Raw genomic sequence first — 23,176 nt, 5'->3', positions numbered from 1 at the left:
ATTTAAATTTGCCTATTGATTCCTTTTATCTTGCTGTTCTCCTTTGTGTCCAGACTTATCCATAAGGCTCATGGGTTTTTTTTTGTCTTCCCTCCATTCTACCTACCTTCCCAGAGGACATTCTAAGGCAAAATTATGGGAAAACACAAGAGCCCTATCTGGGAACAATGCCATTGTATCCTTTATTGTGTCCCTTTTAGCAATACCATTTATCTTTGGTCCCACAGGTCTAAGATGAAGCCTTCAGCTTTGCTAATCCTTACCTGATGCAAAAGATTGAATGACATCAAGTATGAGTATGTTGGGCCCCCATTTGAGGACCCATTTGAAAAGGTGGGAATTGGCAATGAGAACTGTGTTGCCTGGGAGCAATGCATCTGGGGAAGACCTCAGGCACTTTGGTGTGCAATGCTGGGTGAGTATGAGTGAACAAGCTTTGTGCTGAGTTTACTTTGTAAGAAGAAATGAAGGCTTTGGTCTGAAAGACTGCAAATCAGATATTTTTGCCAACACAAGAAGTGCTTCAATAGTAAAAGCTAAAGGAATGAAATCAGTAACTTATCACAGAAGAAAATATACCCTTGATTTATGAGCCTAGCCAGCAGAGATGGTAGGGCAATGTAACCAGAGATGCATGTAGTGCAATGCAAACACAAGGTAACCATCTGTTTTCCTCTAGGCATTAACGGACCTTGTATTTTATTTCCATTTTAAAGAGTCATTTTTACAGTCCATTTGTCCCCTCCCCTTCCTTCTCTCAGCTCATCCCTAAGTGCCCTTATCAGGCAAGGTTTCGGTTAATGCTTCAGTTTTATAGCCTCAGCCTTTCCATGAGCAAACATTCACAGCAACCTTTAACCTTGCTCCTTTCCTGAGTTTTGCTGTTGCCAGAAGTGCCACCTTGTACACCAGAGGGGCGGGCAGAGGTGAAGGCAGGGAGGGGGCACAGGGAAGTGCCTGAGAGAAGGATCAGAGAAGCCTCTCTTTGAAGCTATACTGTGGAGTTCACTTTCGTCCTCTCCAGCAACAAAACCAATGTAGAGTATCAGAAAGAAGGAGGATTGGAAGAGAAACAAAAAAGAGAGAGCACGCACAATGGGTCTAAACTGAGCAATCATGAAGCAATGGGTGTTGGGTCTGGCCCTTTGGTCTTTGTTTTTCTCCTTCCAGCTGCTGCAGCAAGTTTTTTCAAACCAGTGTAGCAACAACAGTTATGTGATCAATGTAATGCTCATGAATTACTCGGACTTCCCATCATCTACTAATAATGTGAAATTAGCTGTGAAACAAGCCTTGGAAAGGGTACAAAATGAACTCTCAATATCAGGTAAGGCAATGGTGTTGGTTATTCCTCTCCTGCTGTGGTTTCCTGTCACACTTTGTTGCACAGCTTTCTACTCATGTGACCTTTTGCAAACTGTCCCTCAGACAGTCTTTTGCTGGTCTATTCATCTTATGTAGATCTTACAGAAATAATGACCTTACTCTGTAAAAACAGAAGTGCTCTACAGATGGGCAGAACAGTATTGTCTTTCATGGTGTTTGGGTAGACTCTTCTGCATGCTTTTCTGGAGATGGCCAGTTGGGATTGGGAACATGGGAATTACTGGATTCTTTCAGACAAGACAAATGATCCATCTAGTGCAATAAATGGGATATCTTTACTTCCTCTCCTTGCTGGATTACCCTCCACTACCTGAAAATAATTTTATTCTTGACCTCATTTCTTGAGCACATTATGACTTGAAGTGTGAAGAATCTGAAGTCCATATGTTTTTCTTTCAATTAGAGTCACTGCATATGATTTTATTTATTTCAACTTCTTACCTCTCCTTTCAACATCACCAGTCTACTGTCTCTCTCTAAAATATCATGAGGAAAAGAGGTTCCAAAGAAATGATACCTATTCCGTTTCTGGTTTTTGGTACAATTTTATTGGAAAGTGCTCTCTTGTTTAGTTCCTACAGAGCCTTAAATTTGTCTCTAATAATGACCAGCAGTAAAAGTACTTTGTACTGAAAGTCCTAACACTCAGCAGAAGTCAGCAGTACACATGAGAAGATTTAAAAATCTCTCCCTAAGTAGTGGAGGTTAGGGGGTAGGTGGATTTTCGAGCAGCTTTTTGTTCCTATCATAATAATGTGTCAGAAGAAGATGGACAGAGTGTATAAGTCGTTATCCAAAGTTGTTTACTCATATGTTTGTGTTACAGGAGAAAATGTTACAGTCAATGCCACCTTCCACAGCTTTACTTCATCATTCTATGTCTCACAAGGCTGTCGTACCAGCACCTGTGAAGGTGTGGAGCTCATCAAGGGAATTTATGTGAGTAACAGGCTTCCTTAAGTTGATTTCCTAAGAAGACAAGACTTCTTTCTTTCTGTGTGTGTGTGCACAGGTGTCTCTCTGTTGTTCCTTATTTATTAACTTTGGATCCACTTGTTCGGTTCAAAAGAAATTTCACAGGAAAGTGAAGTTATCGAAGAGGTTCCTGGAGGTTTTATGAAGTCAAGAAGGCAAATATTGGAGAGAAATTCTTCCAATACTTTCCAGATGCTATCATTAGACATTTGGTGGAAGTGCTGGCTAAAACAGCCTTTTGCTTCAGGCTCCTTTTCCTATGCTTAGGTTGTCTTCTTTTTTATTCCTGTACAGTTCTTTATGTGCCACACAGCCAAAGCAATACATAAAAAATCCAGACACCAACCACCAAAAACCCAAAAAAACCCAAAACCCGCAAACAAATCCAAAGCAAAACCAGACACTCAAATAGACCAGGCAGAACAAACGAAGTCCATTTCCAACTGGATCAGACCCTTATCTGGTTTCCCATCAGTTTACACAGATACATAAAGGAGAGAGCTGTGTGAGGATGGGAGCACGTGGGCAAAGAGATTATAAGGCTGGCACTGATGCCAAAGTAACACATATGGAACTATGCCCAGAGGGCAAAGATGAAGTGTTCACTTCTCACTGGAAATCACAGAAGTCACATGGGAGAAACTATGGGAATACTTTAATATGAGGAAAGGCTTCAGTTAGAATTGATGCCTTACAAGAAGCCATGTTTTGGTGGATTTTCTCATGTCTAATAACTGTCACCTCTGAGTGAAGCTTTTGTCAATCCAATGCAAATTCTGAAATCTACCAATGTGTGAACATATGCTATAGTCTTTGTTAAGAACTTCCTCATGACACACAGGTCAAGCTTCATTTAGTGTTCATGGAAGGATTTTTTTTTCATACAAGCTTCATATGCATACAGCTAACAGCTTTTCTGATACACAACATCTTGTAATCCCAGTATCTCTGTCTTCTGGGAATGCAAGCACTGCTGGAGTGTGTCATTTCATACGTACAGCTGTAACAATTGCAAAATTTTAATCCTAACCTATGTGTCTCTCTTAAAGAAGGGCATACTCACAGGCACAATTTTGTCCTCTGTCTGTTCTTAGCTTTCTGTGATCTCTTCCTCCTTCACTCTACGTTTGTTCTTTTAACATTTCTGTAGTCATTTGCTACACTTTGCTTATTTTGCTGGTTAAATTATGTCACTCCTCAAATCCTAAAGTTTTCTTCATGTTCTTCTTGCCTCTGACAGTCCTCTGCACTGTCCCTACTACTGACACTTTATGATCCCTTGCAGAATAATGGTACACTTGGCTGTGTTGTCATAGGACCTGCCTGCACCTATGCCACCTACCAAATGGTCTCGTAAGTACCACTTTTTCCTCCTAATATTGTTATGTTAAAGGTATCAACTGCTGAACGAAATTGTTTTGTGTACAATGAACCAGAAGAGATATTGATGTGTAGGGTGCATCACACACCTCCAGGTCACCAGTCAAGACAGTAAGACAAGGTATAGCCACTGTGTTTCGTAGAGAGAGAAAGTCCCCTGGTAGCACCCCTTGGTGAAATCCCATTGCTAGGGGGAGAGCTTTTCTAATTGCTGACAATAAGCTGATTGATTGATTGATTGATTGATCAAGGGACTCAAAAGACTTATCACTTCAGTAGCTGCAGCAGGAAAGAGATGTTAGCTTGAGGCATGTAGATATGGAAGTCCTGCAGAAACAGAGGTCCTTCTGGCTTGCCCCACTGGGAGGAACCTGAGTTGTGTGAATCAAGGGAAGATAAAAAAGCCTCAAAATAACTTCCATAAGGGATGTTTAGATAGGGAGCAATCAGTTCCACCCTAAACCTTCTGTCTGAGGTAGCATTGCTGAAGACTGATTCTCTCTCCTATGGTATTATACATACACCTGTATAATTCTATTCTATATTATACTTTAATATGTTAATTCTCATATATTAGGTAAAATGTAAACTGAATCTGCAGATTTATAGCATATATCAATTAACCCTCCCAACCAGTAATCAAGTAGATACCCATACTGTTACCAGATCACTTCCCTTCTTAAACTTTGGTAGCCTTTTGGTTTATCTGAGAGATACTGGGAAGACTGAGACACTATTAGCTCATTTAGATTTATCTGCTTTTAGCTTTATACTTTCCTTTGAGTGGGATGACCAGGGGTGAATATAGTATTACTGGTTTTGCAATTGGTTTATAGAAGAATATGTCTTACATATGTATATGACCATGGTAAATTATTATGCAATATACCCCTTTTAATGTGCCCCCTGATTTTATGTCTGCTTTTCTATCTGCTGGATATGGAGCTGCCCAGAATGATGCCAAAGTCTTTTCCTCCAACTACGACACAAGTATACCAGTAAAAATACAAACAGTGGAGCTTTATACAAAGCAACAAAGAACACCTTCAAATGGGCAGCTGGATTTGGCCATAGCTTTGCAAATTAGAACAAGTGCCTTACTTTACATCACGCTGAACATGGGGAGGGTGTTTCGTGGACAGTGGGGTGGGAGCGTGGAGGGTGGGCTCTCTGGGTTCCATCTTTGGCTTGTCAAACAGACATGAAGTGACACAGAGCTGACAGCAAGAGCTCTGTAAGCACAGTGGCTGCTGGGGTGTTGCAACAGATCGGTGGAAGTGACAAGTGTGGTTTGAGATCAGCCTGTCTGTGTGTCGCCAGCTTGATTAATGGGGTGAAATTCAAACAAGTCCAAATGTCGGGTTCTGCACCTTGGGTAGAGTAACACCAGGCACGAGTATCAGCTGGGAGAGGAGTGGCTGGTGAACAGCCCTGCAGAAAGGGGCCTGGGAGTGCTCTTGACATTAAACTCATCCATGTGCCCTTGGGAGCTCAGAGGGTAAACTACATCTTGGGGAGTATCAAACATGGCATCACCAGCCCATCAGAAGAGGTGACTATCCCACTGTATCCAGCTTTGGTTCAGCCTCCCCTTGAGTACTGCGTGCAGTTCTGGGTACCAGAGTTTCACAAAGATGTGAAGGTCCTTGAGTGCACCCAGAAGAGGGCAACAAAACTGGTGACTAGGCAGGAAGGCATGCCCTGTGAGGAGTGACTGAGGACTTCGGGCTTGTACAGTTTGGAGAAAAGGAGGCTGAGAGGTGACCTCACTGCTCTCTCTAGCTTCCTGAGGAGGGGAGGTGGACAGGGAGGTGCTGAGCTCCAGTGACAGGACATGTGGCAGTGGTTCAAAGTTGTTTTAGAGGAGGTTTTGACTGGACATTAGGAAGCATTTCTTCACCAAGAGGGTGGTCCAACACTGGAACAGGCTTCCTAGAGAGGTGGTCAATGACCCAAGCCTGTGAGTGTTTAAGAGTAATTGGAACAGTGCCCTTAATAACATGCTTTAGCTTTTAGTCAGCCCTCAAATGGTCAGACAGTTGGGCTAGATGGTGATTGTAGGTGCCTCTCCTCTCCTCTCCTCTCCTCTCCTCTCCTCTCCTCTCCTCCTCTCCTCTCCTCTCCTCTCCTCTCCTCTCCTCTCCTCTCCTCTCCTCTCCTCTCCTCTCCTCTCCTCTCCTCTCCTCTCCTCTCCTCTCCTCTCCTCTCCTCTCCTCTCCTCTCCTCTCCTCTCTCTCCTCTCCTCTCCTCTCCTCTCCTCTCCTCTCCTCTCCTCTCCTCTCCTTCCTCTCCTCTCCTCTCTCTCCTCTGCTTTTGTCAGAAAAAGGCCCATTTCATTAAATACTATTCCTGGCATTACTTACTACATCACCTGTGTCTGTTTCTGTTGCAACAAGTATTAACCCTGTTATTTAGTATAAGGGATTTACATGGAACATAAAGTTTTCTCACAATAATGCTAGCAAGTCAAATGACCATGTTTTTTGCAAGCAAAATTCCCTGTCATAAAACCCCACTTACTATACAAGCACTAAAATATTTTGAGTCTAGTCTGGTAAGATTGCAGGATCCAGGAAAATACTTTTATCCTTAAAAATATACTATCTCTGCAGATAAAAAATATCTTTGTTTTTTGTTTTTCACAAATTCTCTGCCAGTAGAGTGTTGCCTTAATTTTCTTCCTGACTGATGTTGTAAATCTCCTAAATATGGCAGAGTGAAACTAAGTCTTTTCCTGTGAGTTGTAGAAGTAAAAATTTTTGATTGCAAAAAACCTGTGACCCTCCAGCACTGCCCCACTAAAAAAACCCTTCCATCCCATGTAAATGCCAGCCAGAAAGCAAAATCAGATGGGTCCTTGGGCTTTTGGACTCCTGTCACAGCCCTTGGGTTGAAACAATGCATGGTACCCAAAAGGGGATGGGGAGGTGGGGGGCTGTGAGAGAAGCTGCCTGGGCCAGTTCAGCACGGTTTTTCTGTCCCGTTACCAACTTGAAATCTGCTCGTGTTCTTGAGGAGCTTTCTGTTTCAGGTTCAGATTGCTGTTAAATTAATGCAGGACACATGAGGAGAGGGAGCTGCGGATGGAACTCACACGGTAGCTGCCTTGGTGTGACAGCAATCTGTTCAAACTTGTCCTCTTGTCTCTTCCTTCAGAGTTGACACAATACTGAGCCTGCCTCTGATCTCTGTAGGGAGTTTTGGACTGTCCTGTGACTACAAACCAAACCTAACCCGCCTTTTGACCCCAGCCAGGAAGGTGAATGAATTCTTCTTTTATTTTTGGAAAGAATCTGAGCTGCCATTCAAAAGCACAGCCTGGGAGTCTGCCTACATTTACAAGAGGAATGAAAACTCAGAGCCATGCCTGTGGTAAGATCTGGACACAGCCCTAACCTGGTTGTTGATAAACTCTGGCTCCATCCTTGAACGTGGTGATTAAAAGCTGTTTGTGAAGTGCTGCACTTGGGGAGGTGCTGTATGGGTACCAAGGAATGAGAAAAGGAAGAGATGAATTATAACTTTTGGCTGTAGTGCATATCTGGATGTTTCATTTAGTCTACTTCTCAAGCCGGGGCTTTGTACTTTGGACAGCATAACCTACAAGTTCTCCATGATGAAAATACCTGTTTATTGCATCACTGATATAAGCAATGTGACATGAGAGGCTCTTCCATTGGTCTCTCCACAGATACCTTTCCAGGTCAGGAGTCTTATCAAGCTCTTGTAAAGTTTATCCACATTAGTGGCCTCAATCTGTGGGCATTACTGTTACTCCAAAATATTTCTGAAGTTTGAACTGTATCTTTCTTTGAACAAAATGACCCCAAATGACTGCAGAATTTAAGCACTGCTCTCACCAGTTTGGAGCAAAGGAGTCAGTTTTGACTTTAAGATCTGAAACATCAGCCTATGCTTGATTCTCAGGAATGCTGGGTTTTCTCCTTGCCTAAAATCAAAAGCTGGTTTTGGTCAAATAGAATCTTTAATATACTGATATTTATCATTCCTCTTCCATTATTGACTCATTTAATTTCCAGTTAATGTGAGTGTTTCTATATTAATTTCAATTTTTTCTCCAATTTTGGGACAAAAATTGCTGCTTAATTAAAAAAAAAAAGTGTTTCTCCTACTAATTTTATGAATAAAGCTCAAATACAGCCAAGAGTTAATGGAAATAACTATTATTTATAATTCCAATTCATAATCTAAGGAACTTTCAGAATTTTAAGCAAAATGTACTACTGTATTGGCTTCAGTGATATAAGCATATACTTAGAGAGTATTTTGTATACAGAATTTAATATTTTTTCTGAATTAAGGGGTCTAAAAATTATGTCTACTTCCCTGTTTTGTAGACATTTAGGGACTTTTATTGTTTCTTCCTTTTTTTGTATAGATAGCAACTTGGTCATGTGATGTAATTGCCATGATTAGGTCTCTGATGATTAGAAATATCAGTGTGCTTTGCTTATCTCTTACTACAATTCCTATTTCTCCATGTTTGCAGTTATCATTGTTGCTACATCACTCCATCTGCTGTTCTCACAGTCCTGGTACATGTGTGTTTTTTATCTCAGTCCTTCCTACAGCTCCCATTTGCTCCTTTGAGCCTTCACGAGTGTGTTCTAAGATTATCACCCATGTCTTAAAACAGCAGAGCTTCCTGGCTCTGCCTCCCAGTTGGTCTGACGTACTGCAATTTCCTCATATCACTGATTTATTTTCTTGATTGTTAATGTCTCATTACATTGTTGTGTTCTCCAAACTCACCCTTTGTACAAACAGGCTCTCTAGGTGACTTTTCAAACACTTCTAAGGCTTTCATGCGCTGTATTGATTTTCTCTTCTACGGCTGCAGAAAAAAAAAAATGTTCCCTACTGCTTTCCAAACACTCTGGTGTGCTGTGAACAGCTTATCTTGCATTTTGGCTTGTTTAGGAGAACATGATAGGTCAGTAATTTTCTGACAGTATCTGTGCTCCCTTGTGCCAGGTACGTGAATGCACTAGAAGCTGGAATCACACATTTCTCTGAAAACCTGAAGTTCAAGGAAATTTTAAGGACTCCAGAGCAGCTTAGGAAAACTGTAACAGATCCAAAACGGAAAAGCAATGGTAAGGGGGGCTGAGACTGCACTCTCCCCTGCAGGAAGGTTGCTTTTTCCAGTCCTACCCCTTTGTTACATTTTAGGCACAGTTGTTCCACAGAAATGGTGGAGAAATGCAGATACACCATCTCACATGGATGCAAAGATAAAATTGCACGAACTTCCTCAGTTCCTCTCTCCATCCCCATAAAATAGGGGGGAACATCCTTGTTTCAGAGAGTTTCTGAGGTGAATTACCCCATGTAAGCATAAGCTCCATTTTCTGAAAGATTCAGAAATCCGCAAATCACAACTCTTCCTAAGACAGACTTTATATACTACAAGAATGCTTAGTTCTCTACCATTCCTGTGTTTGCAGCTCTGACATATATGTGGGCCTCATTTGTGCCATCAAGGGGCAATTCTTCTGGAAATGATCCATCTCAACTAGAAAAAAATGGATGAGTTAATACCTCATCTTCTCTTAAGACTAAGCACCTGGCATCAGCAGGCCAAGTGAGCATGCCAGTAATAAGTAAACCAATGAAACTATTATTTGAATGCCATTTAACTTCAAAACTTTCAAATTCAATAGCCCATATTGCATCAGAATTGCTAACGCCTATTTGAGTGAGATAATGGTGGTGCTCTGCTGCAATCACATGGAAAATGATGCAGGCACTGAGGCACCTTTTACCACGTTTCCCCAGATATCCTCATCTCAGTGCAGTGAGGCTGTAGCTCTGTGCCTGAGTCCCAGCACAGGGCAGTCAATATGCCTCAGCCCAGCGCTGCTCTACTACCTGCTACTCAGGAATGGGGGAGCAGGCAAATATCCTCCTCTTGGCTGCATCTTTTACCAATCTCTCTCCATTTTTGCTCAATCTATAGTGATCATCATGTGTGGCTCTCCAGCTGTCCTCAGAGCAGACCTTGGGACGGAAGAAGTGGATAAAGACATTGTTATCATCTTGATAGATCTCTTCCAGTAAAGTATCACCTTTGCTTTTACTCTTTGCAGTTTGCTGATGTATAGACATAATGGAAATTGTGTGAGTGGAACTGTTTTGCTGAAGAAATGCTCTCTGACAAAATTATTTCCATTGCTGTCTTTCCTTATGTCTTGTAATTTGTCTAGTATTTAATTTGTGGCATGTGCTCTACAACATTGCCTTTCATTCACAGAGTATTTTTTGAAGGCAGTGACAGAGCAAGTAAGGTTAACATTGCCCTGTGGACTCCTCAGTGCAGGAAGCCATGAGAGAACACAGAGTCCAAGTTAGAATGAGCTATTCGTATGAGATATTGCACATTTTTCTTACGATCTGCCCAACCAGACAACTATATAAATATGGCTTACAGTACATTAATTCCATGTTTACATTATTTAAGTGGTACAGCTGTCTCTTCCATTTTAAACTCTTCCACTTTATAACCATTTCTTCAACATCTTTATAACTACATATATATAACTTTTCGGAGATGTTTCTTAGTGTAAAACTTATGTTTTCTGTTGTTCAGTTACGTCTTCATATTATTAATGACAAAATACTTACAGATGAAGACTGATATAAACTGACCTTATCAATGGTAGCCTTGAAAGCTTTGTCTCTATACATGGACTGATCTGTGGCCCTAAGCCTGAGTGTCACAGCACAGCTCACATTTGTATGGCAAAGTGTATATGCCCAAACTGCGTTTTGAGTCCATCTCCAGTCGCCATAGCACGTCACAGACTGGGAAAAAGCTGGCTGGCCTAAACCAAAGCCATGCCCAGAACTGTGGTGGCAGCTCAATGGTACAGATGATCACAGGCAAATATAAATGTCCATATCACAATCTTATATATTTCATTGCTGATGTAGCAAAAGAATTCCTGAACTTCAGGTGATGTGGGACTTCCCAGCTCTCATATCTAAAGCTGACCTTGACAGGGCAGGGCTGAGGCACTTTGGTCTAACAACTTAAGTAATTTAACCTTTGGGTCTAAACTGGAGCCCACGGTTCAATTTCTAACAGGACCTTCACAGTTCTGTGCACTTTCAGATTCACAGGCTACACTTTTCAGAAATGCCTCTAAGAGCTCTAGACTTGCCACCACTTTAGTTGCTTTTTCTGAGGCAACTGGCCACAATTTCTGTTTCTTTGTAAATACACAAGGGGTGCTATGTACAGTGTGCCTTTACTTACTGGTGTGGCATGTATAATTGTTTCCCCACAATAGGTGAGGGCAATTGGGGACTTTCCTGCTGTGATATGCATCTGTCTGATATACCCAGCTGCCTCACCCCATTTTATATGCTGCCTTCCTTAAATTTATTACATGCCCCTGATTTTGCTGAATATCTCACATCATGTTCTTTGTAAAACGGAAACAAAACATAGACATGTGTGATAAAACTCAAGGTGTAGGAGAAGACAGTAGGCAAGGTCTCATGTTTCTTCATGAGTCAAGTCAAGATTTAAATTTTCTTCAGCTCTGACCCCTCTGCCAGGCAGGACATAAGCACAGTAGGATTATTCCATCTGGTAGAGCCTAATGAAGTTTCCTTTTCATCAAGCTAGTCCAGTCCAAGCCTGAATGAAAAGCACTTTGAAATTCTTCAGGGTGAAAAGCACAATGTAGAAGTCAGAAGGTTCAGGGGAAGGCAGGGGCAAGGCTCTGATGTCAGGATCCCATCTGATAGTGTCATAGAGTGGACACTGTGGTCTTAAAAAATTCCTAATAGAGGGATGAATGAAAAATTAAAGGATGATTAAACCGCAATAATGAGAGGAGGTTCTCATGACATTTGTTTGTTTGTTTTGTTTGTTTATTTATTATCAATCTAGCTGGAACAATGACAGGTGCTGCCACTTGATGCTAGTATCTATTGCTAATTCCTCTGTAACATATTAATCCAGTGGTCGGAAGTTTGCAAAGCACTTCCAGATGGCCTGTCAGGGTGAGGAAACCAAAGATACCTGAGAGCTACAACTTTTCTGCTTGTTTTAGCATAGTTTTCAAGATCACATTGTTTCCTCTGATAATTCTAGCTCACTGAATTAAATAAATAACAAGATAAGCTGTTCTCTGCTCCTCCTTAATTGTTTCATTCCCTCCCAGTTAAATATTTTTAGTGTAAATCCTGCTGTGATCAATTCTATCAGGAAATATCAAAAAAAGAGGAACACGCAAATGAATAAAGAGGTCAGAAACATGCACAATAACATGAAGATTACAGATTGTAATACTGAGGATTCCAAGAAGGGACTCAGTTTTAATATATATAAACTCCTGCTGGAAATAAGAGGAAATAAACAGGACAAAACTGAAGCAGTTACAATAAATACAATAATTCTCTACAACCTTTGAGTTTCAGGTTGCCAGATCTCTTTGATATTGCTTTTTAATGTAGTTAGGCACAGAAGCTGGCACCACGAAAGGAACAACATAATGAGCTTTGTCCATGATGAACTTTTATTTGTAGAACTACTGTTTTAACTTGTTAAATAATAGTGCCACTGGAGAGAGGAGGGCAATTCTGTCGTAGTTACTACTGTCCCTATTGCTGAACAATGGTTCATGGGTTTTCTGTGCTTTGCTTTGCAGTAACTCATACTTCAGGATCAACATCTCAGACAGTTACATGAAGAATGTACTTGTCCTGACTCTGACACCTGCTAATTTCAGCTCGAATACTGTACAGACTGAAGATGCTGCCCTGGTAACCACACTATTTTATATCTGATTATTGCACTCAGTTCATTCATGTGCATGCACTAGGAAACGGAAACCAAAAATGCACCTCTAATCATTCCCCATAGTGCTTCTATGCCCATATTTTCTTACATTATCACAGGATGACATTTTGTCCTGTGGTAATGATGAAAAAATATCAAATCATAAAGCAAACATGCAGGCCTTTATATACCTGCTCTGTGAAGTTCAGCTCAAGCTTTTAGTTTGGTCTGCAAGTGTTCATGGGGCATGAGGGAGTCTTACAGGTACATGGCCTTCTGGCTCCACTTTTGAGTGACTGACATGCATAGCTGGAAGGCATAACTGAAGGAAGATATATAGGTGTAATTGAGATGTGAGCATGGCAAGTTCAGAATTAATATTTTTTTGTCTGGTCTTTTTTTTTTGTGCAGATATTTATAAGTGGTGGCAACAATTTGTGTTTCTGTCTAGGGGATTTCTAGTTGAAGTGCAAAAACAGGAAATTTTTTTTTCTGTAGGAAATACATTTGTGTGTTTTGGTGTAAGTTTTTGTTGTTGTTTTGTTTTGTTTGCTTGTTTTGGTGCTTTGGGTTTTGTTTGTTTGTTTGTTTGTTTGGGGGTTTTGTTGGTTTTTCCTGAAAAGCAGAAGCTATGCAAGACCTGTATCTGCTTAGTGAAATCAATACTTTCACAACCTGCCCAGGGCCCTGACTCTATGTGTAGAGTACCTCCCAGGATTTCTGGCTTTGAGTTCCAGCTTTCCTGCAGGCAGCCTTAAAGCTTCTGGCTAGATTTACAGGACTTCAAGATCCCCCAGCCTGTGCTTAGTGGTTTTTGGGTGCCAGCTCTATGGCAGGCTGCTGCAAATTCTGGCACAGGTCCTTGTTCCTGAGCTGTGGCCATCTGGAAGCACAGAGTTCCTGGCACCACACCAGATTATCTGCACAAAAAATCTAATCCCATACCAGGGACTTTGGGTCACACTGAGCAGATCTGTCCAGAACCTGCAGTATAGGATTTCTTGAATCCTTTGCACAAATATCAGCATGACAGAGCTTTGCATTGTCCTTTTGCAAGTTTTCACCACCTTCCTGTCTTCACACACCAAAAATATATACCTTTATTTTTTCCAAGTAAGAACACAATTGTAGCATTGTCCATATACTCAATGTTCAGCAGATTTTGCTCTTGCCATCTTTCTTTTTCTCCTGTTCTAGATGGAAGATGACTTTGTTGTTGGATATTTTAATGCAGTTTTGCTGTTTGGACATATTCTGAAGAAATTTATCATCTCCCAGAGCCCAGTGTCACCTCTCAGTTTCATCAATGAATTCCGAAATACCACTTTTGAAGGTAAAAAAAGTACAGTCATGTGTAAGATTTGATCAGCTGATGAGGGGAAGGAACTTTGATTATAAGCAGTCCTAAGATAAGTCCCTTCTGCAATAAACAAGTCCAAGCCCTTCAGTGAGCTTTATTCCTACTCTTTTCTTTTTCTATCACTTTTTTCAAGGGTGTCATTTCCCATGTTAGTAGGAGCACTACATAGCAGTTATACAGAATCACACAAATTCAACTCAAAATGATGATTTTACATATTTCAATTAGCAACAGGCAGTTTGATGACCAGACTTCTTTCTGGGCTGTTGCCTATTTCCTGCTGCTTTGAAGCACAAAGCACATTTAAATAATATTGGTGCCTGAGGAGGGGTGCAGGAAAGGGTTCCTGGCTCACTGGGGACATCCCAGATGACTGGAAGTTGGCGAATGTCACGCCAATACACAAAAAGGGCCGGGAAGAGGACCCAGGGAACTACAGGCCCATCAGCCTGACCTCAGTGCCTGGCAGGGTTATGGAACAAATCATCCTCAGTGTAATCACACAGCACCTGCAGGATGGGCAAGGGATCAGACCCAGCCAGCACGGGTTTAGGAAGGGCAGGTCCTGTCTGACCAACCTGATCTCCTTTTATGATCAGGTGACCCGACTGGTGGATGAGGGGAGGGCTGTGGATGTGGTCTACCTGGACTTCAGCAAAGCCTTTGACACTGTCTCCCACAGCATCCTCCTGAAAAAGCTGTCAGCCCACAGCTTGGACAGGGACACTGTGCTGGGTTAGGAACTGGCTGGAAGGCCAGGCCCAGAGAGTGGTTGTGCCAGGTGAAGTTTAGGTTTGATATTAGAAAGAATTTCTTTACTGAGAGGGTGATCAGGCATTGGAATGGGCTGCCCACTGAAGTAGTGGATTCTCCGTCCCTGGAGATATTTAAAAAGAGACTGGATGTGGCACTCAGTGCCATGGTCTAGCAACCGCAACGGTGGTTCAAGGATTGGACTTGATGATCTCTGAGGTCCCTTCCAACCCAGCCAATTCTATGATTCTATGAAAGAGTAGGGACAGTGTCTGCCAGCCAGCAGATACGGAGGACAGAGATGAGGATTGATGTCATTCTTCTGACAAAGAGCTGAACTCCCTATAGGGAGACTATTGAAAGAATGAGAATGAAGCTGGAAGAGAGAAGCTCACAGGTGGGTGTCAGCACTCATGCTTCCTCCAGAGGCATCCTGGCATTTGTGTTGTTAAGTTGCTAAAGTGGCATTTCTAAGCTTTTCCCCAGAAGTCTAGTTTTGACTTGAGTCCAGTAAGTATGAAATATGATTGATGATCCAGATTACTCTGAATCCACTTAGCTAAGCTGTGATGAAGTAGTTTCAACAACCTGTTCCCAGTTTACAAGGCCATCACAGGCCTGGGTGCCTACAATGTGAGGTTAAGCCAACTGGCAATGAGTTGGCATTTCCTAGTCAAGTTTCTTGTTCCCCTCACAGGTTGTCTGGCACCACTGGGCTTTTGTGGGCCACAGGCTTAAAATCACAGAATTTGATCTTTAGGAAGACAGATGCTTCACATTAGTTGTAGGTTTATTGTCAAAAATCCTGAAACTGAAAGGTGTTGTTGAACTACCTTTATTCTTTCTTGTGCTGGATGCCTGTACAGTAGGAAGCTCATACAATATGTGTTTTGTTATTAAGAATGTGGACCATGAAAAACTTAGCATCAGTTTTTGAGGTGAAAAGGGAGAAGGTAACTCCTGAACTAAAATAATGATATCGCTGAAATTTAGGAAAAATAATCAGCAAAAGCAACAAAAGAAAAATATGAAGCTGATAAAAAAAAAAAACTGTCCTGAAAATGGAAGGGGAAAAATGCAGGTGAGACTTTCAGGAGTGGTGGGTATAGGGTAAGATTGTGCTCTTGTTGAAATTACTGACTTCATGAGAGGAAAGTCAAATGCTGCTGAGGCATTTACAAAGTTCCATCTTAAAATCCTTGGAATGTGCTACATAGGCAATCTCTCAATCGGCCCATTTGCTGACATACAGAGGCAGGAGGTTAAAGGGAAAAAGAACCTGGTTAAAATAATATTATGGCATCCAAGCAGGTAGCTCTCAAAAGAGTAAGGGTAACGAAAGTATCCTTATATTTCCTTTCTTGCTGATAGATTTAAATGGCAAGTAGAAACAGACAATTTCCCTCCTCACTTCTAAAATGGTCCCTTCAAGGGAGGTTACTCTGACATTATTGGTATGATGAAGAAACCTGACAAATATATTTTTCTATAGCTAGAGGGAGACATTCCTCTTCAGTTCAACACATTTTATTGGATTTTGTAGAGAAAATGTAACATGCTAATAAGGGAGAAGTTGCACCACACTGAATTGATTTATATTTTAGTACATACACAAAGAAGAAAAATACTCTGAGCATCAGAAATCCTTTTATTTATCCCATCCTTCCTGCTATGTATTTGTGTTTCTGAGAACCCAATCCCTCTGACTGATTCCTTGTGTATGCAGGTGTACAGGGCCCTCTGTCTCTGGATGAATTTGGAGATATTGATACCAATTTGACCCTGCTGTACACGTCACAGACTGCAAATCATGTACGTATGTCCAGGCAGTGACTGTTCGACTTTATATACAAAAGGAGAAACAAAATGCCCTGTACTGTTGCATAAGACAGATGAAAATAACTACAGCAGAAGTGGTGGTGTGCCAAGGCACACTGTGCATGCTGGGAGGGGGTCATGAGAGTCGTGCTAGAGACTGACGGGATTGATGTAATCTGATGAGTCAGTAAGCGAAGTGCAGCTGGTATTTTGTGGGACTGATATCTTTCTTTTCAGTGAGAGAGGAGAAATGAAGTGAGAGAGGAGAAATGAAGAGGGATATAGCAGCCACACATATTGCTAAGCTAACACACGACTGTGTAGCAGAAAGCAAAAATTACTTTGAGTTTGGGCAATACTTTCATTAAGTGTAGTTTGAAGCTAGAGGGCAAAAGAAGGAGAACACAGCTGTTGACTGCATTTCTTCCCTCCCACATCCATAGTTCAGAACTCTTCTGCATTTCAACACTCAAGAGAACAAGACACTCATGGAGACTACCAGTCCAGATTTTGTCTGGAAGAACCACAAGCTGCCCAGTGATATTCCAGGCACTGGTGAGACATCCATTAAACCAACCTCTTCTTTGAAGACAAATCACAGAGTCCTAAGATCCACCTGCAGTGCAATCCAGCATGCCACCTGTGTGCTCTCTGCCCCCAGACACTGAAATCAGGAGCTGAGGGCAGAGCAGCATCTTTCCTTCCCCCTCCCCCCCCCCCAACTGCCCCTGTTCTTCCTACCCAGCCTACATATAAATCTGCGTTTCTGTGTAGGTGCTAAGTCTCTCATACACTCCATTATTATACCAGTGAGTGTGAGGAATGCCATGGTGTGTTTTGGAAGAGGTCAGCCTCTTCCATTCCACATATGACCTTCACTACAAGATTGTGGTGGTGTGAGTTGCTTGAAAGACTTTTCAGCAAAAGAAGCAGAATTAAGGTTGTGACGAGTTATCTGGTGCTTTCTGTATTGCTGGCGCAGCATGGTAGCTTCTACTTGCCCCTTTGTCCTTGTTGTAGGGAGCTGGGAGAGGACACAGCACTGTTCAGATGCAGGGTGCTTCTCTGCAGGAGTCTCTAGAAGAGCTGTCTCTTTGCAGAAAGACAACAGGAAGAGAGTTTATTGCTCTATCCACATGCAAACTCTACATCTGAAGTCCTAGACACCAACTCCTTTTGAGTTTTTGGTGGCTCTTGGGTAGAGTGGTTGAAACTCTTGGTTAATCAGCATAGCCTTCTCAATCTGATCAGACTGGGAATGTTTCCCCATTTAGTCTGTTGCCACATTGTGACTGTCAGTGGAAAGGCACCTGCTTCAGAGTATGATATGCTGGAGAAAAATGATTGCAGTGGTTGCAAGGGTTAGTGCCCAGTAGGTTAGTGTTCACCTCAATCATTCCCATTGACGAGCATCCAAAGGTGCTGTTAAAGGTTTCTGCTTCAGGTTTCCATGAGTTTCCTGACCTGCTTACTTCCTAAGGGAGACGGCAAAGCAGCTACTGGAGAAACAAGTTATCTCAGAGTCTTTTGTTATCTAAGAGTCCATTCACAGTAAGGTGGTAACACGGATTCAAACATTTTTATTCATTTTTATATAAAGTAAAGCAAATCAGATGGCTGCAAACTAGGCCTTACCCCTTCTACCAGGAGCAGGAGTAGTGTTTCATTGCCAGGGACCCATGGGAGCTGCCAGGGGCAGGCAGCAGCACTGCAGCATTCCAGGTAGACAGAGCTGGGGAGAGTAGAAGGAGTTCAGCAGAGCTTTAATTTTTCGGCTCTGGTCAAATTTCTGGTCACCCTTGACATGGCCACAAGTCCTGCTTGTGCAGGGAAAGCCACACTGCACACATCAGCCACACGGTGTCACCGCAGCGTCTCCCTGAACCATGTGCTGCTTGGCCCCAGAGCTCTGGGTGTTGCTCCAGTCGCATCTTCGTCCATCCCTTGGGCCCCACAACATGCTGTGTTTTCAGTGGATCTTATATCTTTCAAAGACTCCCTTGAGTATTTGAGTATGGCCTATTTCGAAGCTGCTGCACAAGGGGAAAAAAAAAAGAAAAAGGGAGCTGCAGACAGCCAGTGTCTACAAACCAGTTGCTTAATCTGCAGCACTCAGCAATGGCCTGACTTTGCAGACAAGTTATACTTTGCCGAAGTAAAACTGCCTCCCACAGACAATTGATTATTTTGCTTTCATATTTATTTAAATAAACCTTCCTTCAATATGACTCTAAATAAATACATTCCCCCAAAGAGCTATTTTTTAAGGACAGAGTTTAAGTAATCATCATGCCTTGCCAAAGCTCGTGAAAACTTTCCAACCAGAATGATGCATTTACCTCCAGGGAGATGAACAGGCACAACCCCGTTCCTTCCTGAACTGTAATTGAGAACAGCTGAACCAATGTCCTTCTGACATCCCGTGAAAAAGGGGCTTCATCCATATTTTCCTAGAATTCGGAAGGTTTTAACCCTCACTTTAAACGTGACAAGGTCAGCCTTCGATACACAAATAGTTCTGGGTCCAGAGGACCTGAAGTTTGTGATGCGATCTCCCTTTGCGTGTTGTAATACTGATTGCCAGGAGGTGGTAGCAGAGCCTCAGAAAAGGGAAATTGTGGTTCCCACGGCGCTTCTGTTGCAAGACGTAACCGCTGATTTATAAGCTACAAGCCGTGACACTCTAATTTTTTTCCTCTTAATTTATTTATTGGCTTTTACAAGTAGTCATTTTTCTGCCTGCCTCTATTTCTGTTTCTGAGCACAAGCAGAATTTCATTAGTCTCTGTATGGCTGAGTATCTTGTGCCCCTTTTACTATACATAATCAAGATGGCAACATGCAAAACTAGATTCTCCTCTGCCTTCTTTTCCAAGAGATTTGATCAACAGAGTAGGTACACCCTAGATGTGTGGCCACCAGATGAAGCTCTGCACTGATGGCCTCTTGCTCTTCAAAGGAAGTTGGTGGCTACAGCTTTCCTTCCCAGTACCCTTGAATTTCAAGAACAGACCCAAGACAGGTTTCAATTTGCTTTTCACATATAAGATAATTACAACCTTAAACATTCGGTTCCCAGCCTTGGCCTTCCTGGCTGCTCAGGTTTAGGACCCTCATGCACCCTGTGGTTTTGGGTCCAAGGCTTCAGATGACTGAACAGCCCAATTTTCAAAATTGTTTGGCACCTGGAAGCTTCCAAGGACACTTGACTAGCTTTGTGCTGCCACCAGGTTAATTTCCCTCTCTAGCATATAAAGTTCCTATTGAAGAATACAGTCTACTCAGTAGCACTTGTCATCCCAAAACAGTGTCTACAGACATGTTCAGTAACGAGACCACAGTCTCCAAAGCTGTCTACAACAACTACAGAATGACTTTAAACAACTCTGCCAAAAAGGGGACAATCCAGGTGTGAAATTTTGAAAATTCTGTGTATGTTAAAAGCTGTACCATTATTATTTTCATCTTGGCCTCTTCTTGAATCATCACTTCTTGGAAGAAATGCCCTTCAAACCCACAAGTGGCTGTACTTTGTATCAGCTGAAATTCTGGGTGGAAGCTTCAGGTGTATCCTATCCTGAAGCAATCTGTATCAGTAACTATCTATGTGGCAGACATCTGGGTTCTTGTGGAAAACCAGCTGTCAAAGAGGCACATGTCTTTCTCACCTGGTGGGTACCCAGCAGGACTGGAAAGGAAAAGACAAACATCATAAAGTCTCAGTCAAGAAAGTAATCACTGAGTATTGTGCTTAATGATAAAAAAGAGTAGGTGTCAAACCCTTGTTTCCCATTTCAGAGAAAACCTTATCCAGAGGAGTCAATGAGGAACCCATTTTGATTTAAGCCCTGGATATGCTGAGGGAAAATATCTCCTGCCTGCCAATCAATGATTTCAAAGGGTCAACTGTTTACCACATCTACATCTCCATCCCACAGAGAGTTGTACCCAAGGCTTAGCTCCATCATCCACTCCAATGAAGTTATTAGAAGAAGTCTGGCAGCTTCTTAGCAGTTACTAAGAAAAGTCAGTTTCATTCCTGGAATATGCTAGTTTGTTTTTAAAGAGAAGAACAACTGGAAACTGCTACTGAGGGAGTGTTAGATCTAGTTCTGTTAAATTCACCTCCCATCTGAGTGTCCCTGCAGAGTGCCCATTGCCTCAGATGAGGATGAAAGACTGCACTGTTATGATTTATGCTTCATCCCACAAAGAGGTGGGCACATGTCATCTCTAGGCAGTGCTGGACTTTACCAGAGCCTCTAAATTTGGGTGACCAAAGAGTATCCCTGCTCAGCTACTGTGACTTGCACATGTGTGGGTGAGGGTAGTTTCTTAAATATAATACTGTTTTTTAGCATCCTCTTTCAAGTTGTTTATTTTTCAATTTCTCTTTTCTGCAGGCCCACATGTCTTGACTATTGCTGTCTTCACACTCACGGGAATTGTGATTCTGGTTCTGATCATCTCTTTGCTGATTCTAAGGTACCAGCCCCTTTGGCCTTCTGCTTGTCCTTGAACAGTTTTTTTTTCCTAGGGCAATGCCTTTGATCTCTCCTTGAAGAGCTATTCATTAGCTTACTTCACATACTTGGGTGGCTGCCCTAAGTGTGAACTTCTTAGTATATGTCAAGTATTGTTTGCAACCATAGCATTGTTATGTCAGGTTAATAATCAAGGAAGAAGATGCAGCAAAGGTTGAGTTTTTGCATCTGCTAAAAAGCTCTGTTTCCTATACATGTACAGAAACATAGTCTCAGATCCATCTTCAGATTTTTTATACTATGTTGCTTTAACCTGTTGGTGACATAAAAGTTCAGTCTAGGAGCTATTTTTTTGTCTTGAGTCACTGTAGGAGTCAAACACCATGAGATTTTGGTGTTTTCATTGCATGGACCCATCCTGTCTTTCAGCTTCCTCCAACTCTGTCCAACTCCTTACATACTGACTTTTCTAGCAGTTAGATTTCATGACTTTAACAGAGCTCAGCTTTATCATTGTGGAAAAAGCAGAAATAGAAATCCATGATGTCTCATTTCCTGGAAGAAATGCCATCCCAGTTCCAAAGTATATGGCTTTCATATTAAAAAAAAAAAAAGTCTTGCCTCTGTATCTGTTTTCAGTAGCTCAGCATTCCTCTTTTGAAATGTATTAGAGAGCTTCAGGAAAAGTGAGAAAATCAGGGCCTAAGAAAACTTGACTAGAAACCCAGGGTCTCTTATTTTGAGTGAACCAATTTGCTCTGCTAAATAAAGCTTTTCATGAGGGAAAATTCAAAGCTCTTACAGATCTATCTGCACTCAAGAAATGGAAGAGCTGATCATTGCTACATCTGAACAATAACAAATAAACAGACTGGTAAAGTTTGTTGTTTTAATAGTTGAAAATTATTAAAAAATTGTCTGGAGACAGTATGGACTTGTGAAAGGTTTTGTACTTGTGCATATTTGCAGATGCATGAAAAATAAAGATTGCATTTAAATTACTAGATTACTATTGTATACATATAATTGTAATATTTGCAAACATTAAATGTAGAAGAGATTCCTGAGGATTTTTTAGAATAAAGTTTGCCCTTTTAGTGTTGAAATAATAGCAAGCTTCTCAACTGTAAGAGCTACTGAAGATTGTAAAGAACAAAGGAGAAGAGAAGCTCAACTTTGAAAACAAACAAAATGCCTGTTATTCCTTCTTTCTCTCCCAGGTTTATAGGACACTCAAACTATTCCACAACTCTCTGTGTTGTTCTGCCTGCTATGTAAAAAGGCAAATTCCTGAAAAACACATAAGTAAATATTAGAGCTAGTAGATTTTAATCCAGTTTAATATGTGCTTAATCACCGGCTGTTACTGATTTGAGTGTATCCTGGTGTTACAACACAGCTTATGAGATTGAACTGGCAAAACCACAATTATTGGTTTTCCTTTTCTTATACATGTGAATGTTAAAATATACTGTAAAAGAGAACATTTCTAGTATTAGCCAGTAGCATGGTTTCTCCTGTTTGGAGCATTTGCCAGAAATCATCACTGTGTTAGTATTCTCCTGCAGACTCTCCAGTCAGTTGTTTTATGCTTTTTTTTTTTTTAGAGGAAAGACTTGCACAAGTAAGCAAGTAATTTAATGAGTATTAGTTTCCTTGCAGCTTTTCTATTTGAAAGGACAACTTCTGCTCTGAAGTTCTACAATGGAAACAGCAGTTTCCCTCTCCCTGATCTAAGGGCTCTTCCCTCATTTTTACAAAATAAGCAGAATACAAGGGACACCCACAGGAAGTCATCTCATCTCATGTCAAGACTGCTAACCTCCTCTTCTGGCATCGTATTCTTACCAGTTCTTACCATCCAACATTGACAGCAGGACTTCCTTTGGCTTACATTTGTGGAACCTCCCTTCAGAGTACATTCAGTAGCGTGGAGGAGAAAACAACATAAAATCCAGATGGCCCTTTGTGCTTTATCTCATTCTGACCTCTGCTGAGACTCAGGCAATTGCTTAGCAGTTCTATTAAATTTGTTCTGTTCTTATGCTACAGCTATGGAACTGAATGAGCATTTAGGCTTTCCCAAAGCTAAGGAATTAGAGCAGCCTCAAACTGGAAAATTGTATGAGAGCCATGGGGCTTGTACTCAAGCCTTGCCAGCCTGACGCTCTATCCTTGTGTCATCCTGACACTTAGAAGCCTCCCTGT

The 23,176-nt window shown here is 41.6% G+C and overlaps 1 protein-coding gene across 1 annotated transcript in view; it reads left to right on the top strand.

Annotated features, from left to right (window-relative positions):
• Positions 1 to 983: 983 nt before the first annotated feature.
• Positions 984 to 23,176, top strand: part of GUCY2C (guanylate cyclase 2C) — a 47,710-nt gene continuing 25,517 nt past the window's right edge. The window contains exons 1-11 of the mRNA XM_030451645.1: positions 984 to 1,327; positions 2,213 to 2,325; positions 3,647 to 3,714; positions 6,898 to 7,113; positions 8,737 to 8,858; positions 9,722 to 9,818; positions 12,423 to 12,537; positions 13,751 to 13,886; positions 16,393 to 16,478; positions 16,928 to 17,039; positions 20,888 to 20,969. Of these exons, the coding sequence (XP_030307505.1) occupies positions 1,117 to 1,327; positions 2,213 to 2,325; positions 3,647 to 3,714; positions 6,898 to 7,113; positions 8,737 to 8,858; positions 9,722 to 9,818; positions 12,423 to 12,537; positions 13,751 to 13,886; positions 16,393 to 16,478; positions 16,928 to 17,039; positions 20,888 to 20,969 (1,358 nt within the window). The 5' untranslated portion in view covers positions 984 to 1,116. The remainder of the gene's footprint in view (positions 1,328 to 2,212; positions 2,326 to 3,646; positions 3,715 to 6,897; positions 7,114 to 8,736; positions 8,859 to 9,721; positions 9,819 to 12,422; positions 12,538 to 13,750; positions 13,887 to 16,392; positions 16,479 to 16,927; positions 17,040 to 20,887; positions 20,970 to 23,176) is intronic.

This window comes from Calypte anna, chromosome 1, assembly GCF_003957555.1.
Source record: "Calypte anna isolate BGI_N300 chromosome 1, bCalAnn1_v1.p, whole genome shotgun sequence".
NCBI classification, from domain to species: domain Eukaryota; kingdom Metazoa; phylum Chordata; class Aves; order Apodiformes; family Trochilidae; genus Calypte; species Calypte anna.
Note: the sequence above shows the minus strand (reverse complement) of the source record. Positions and strands in the feature narration are given on the sequence as shown.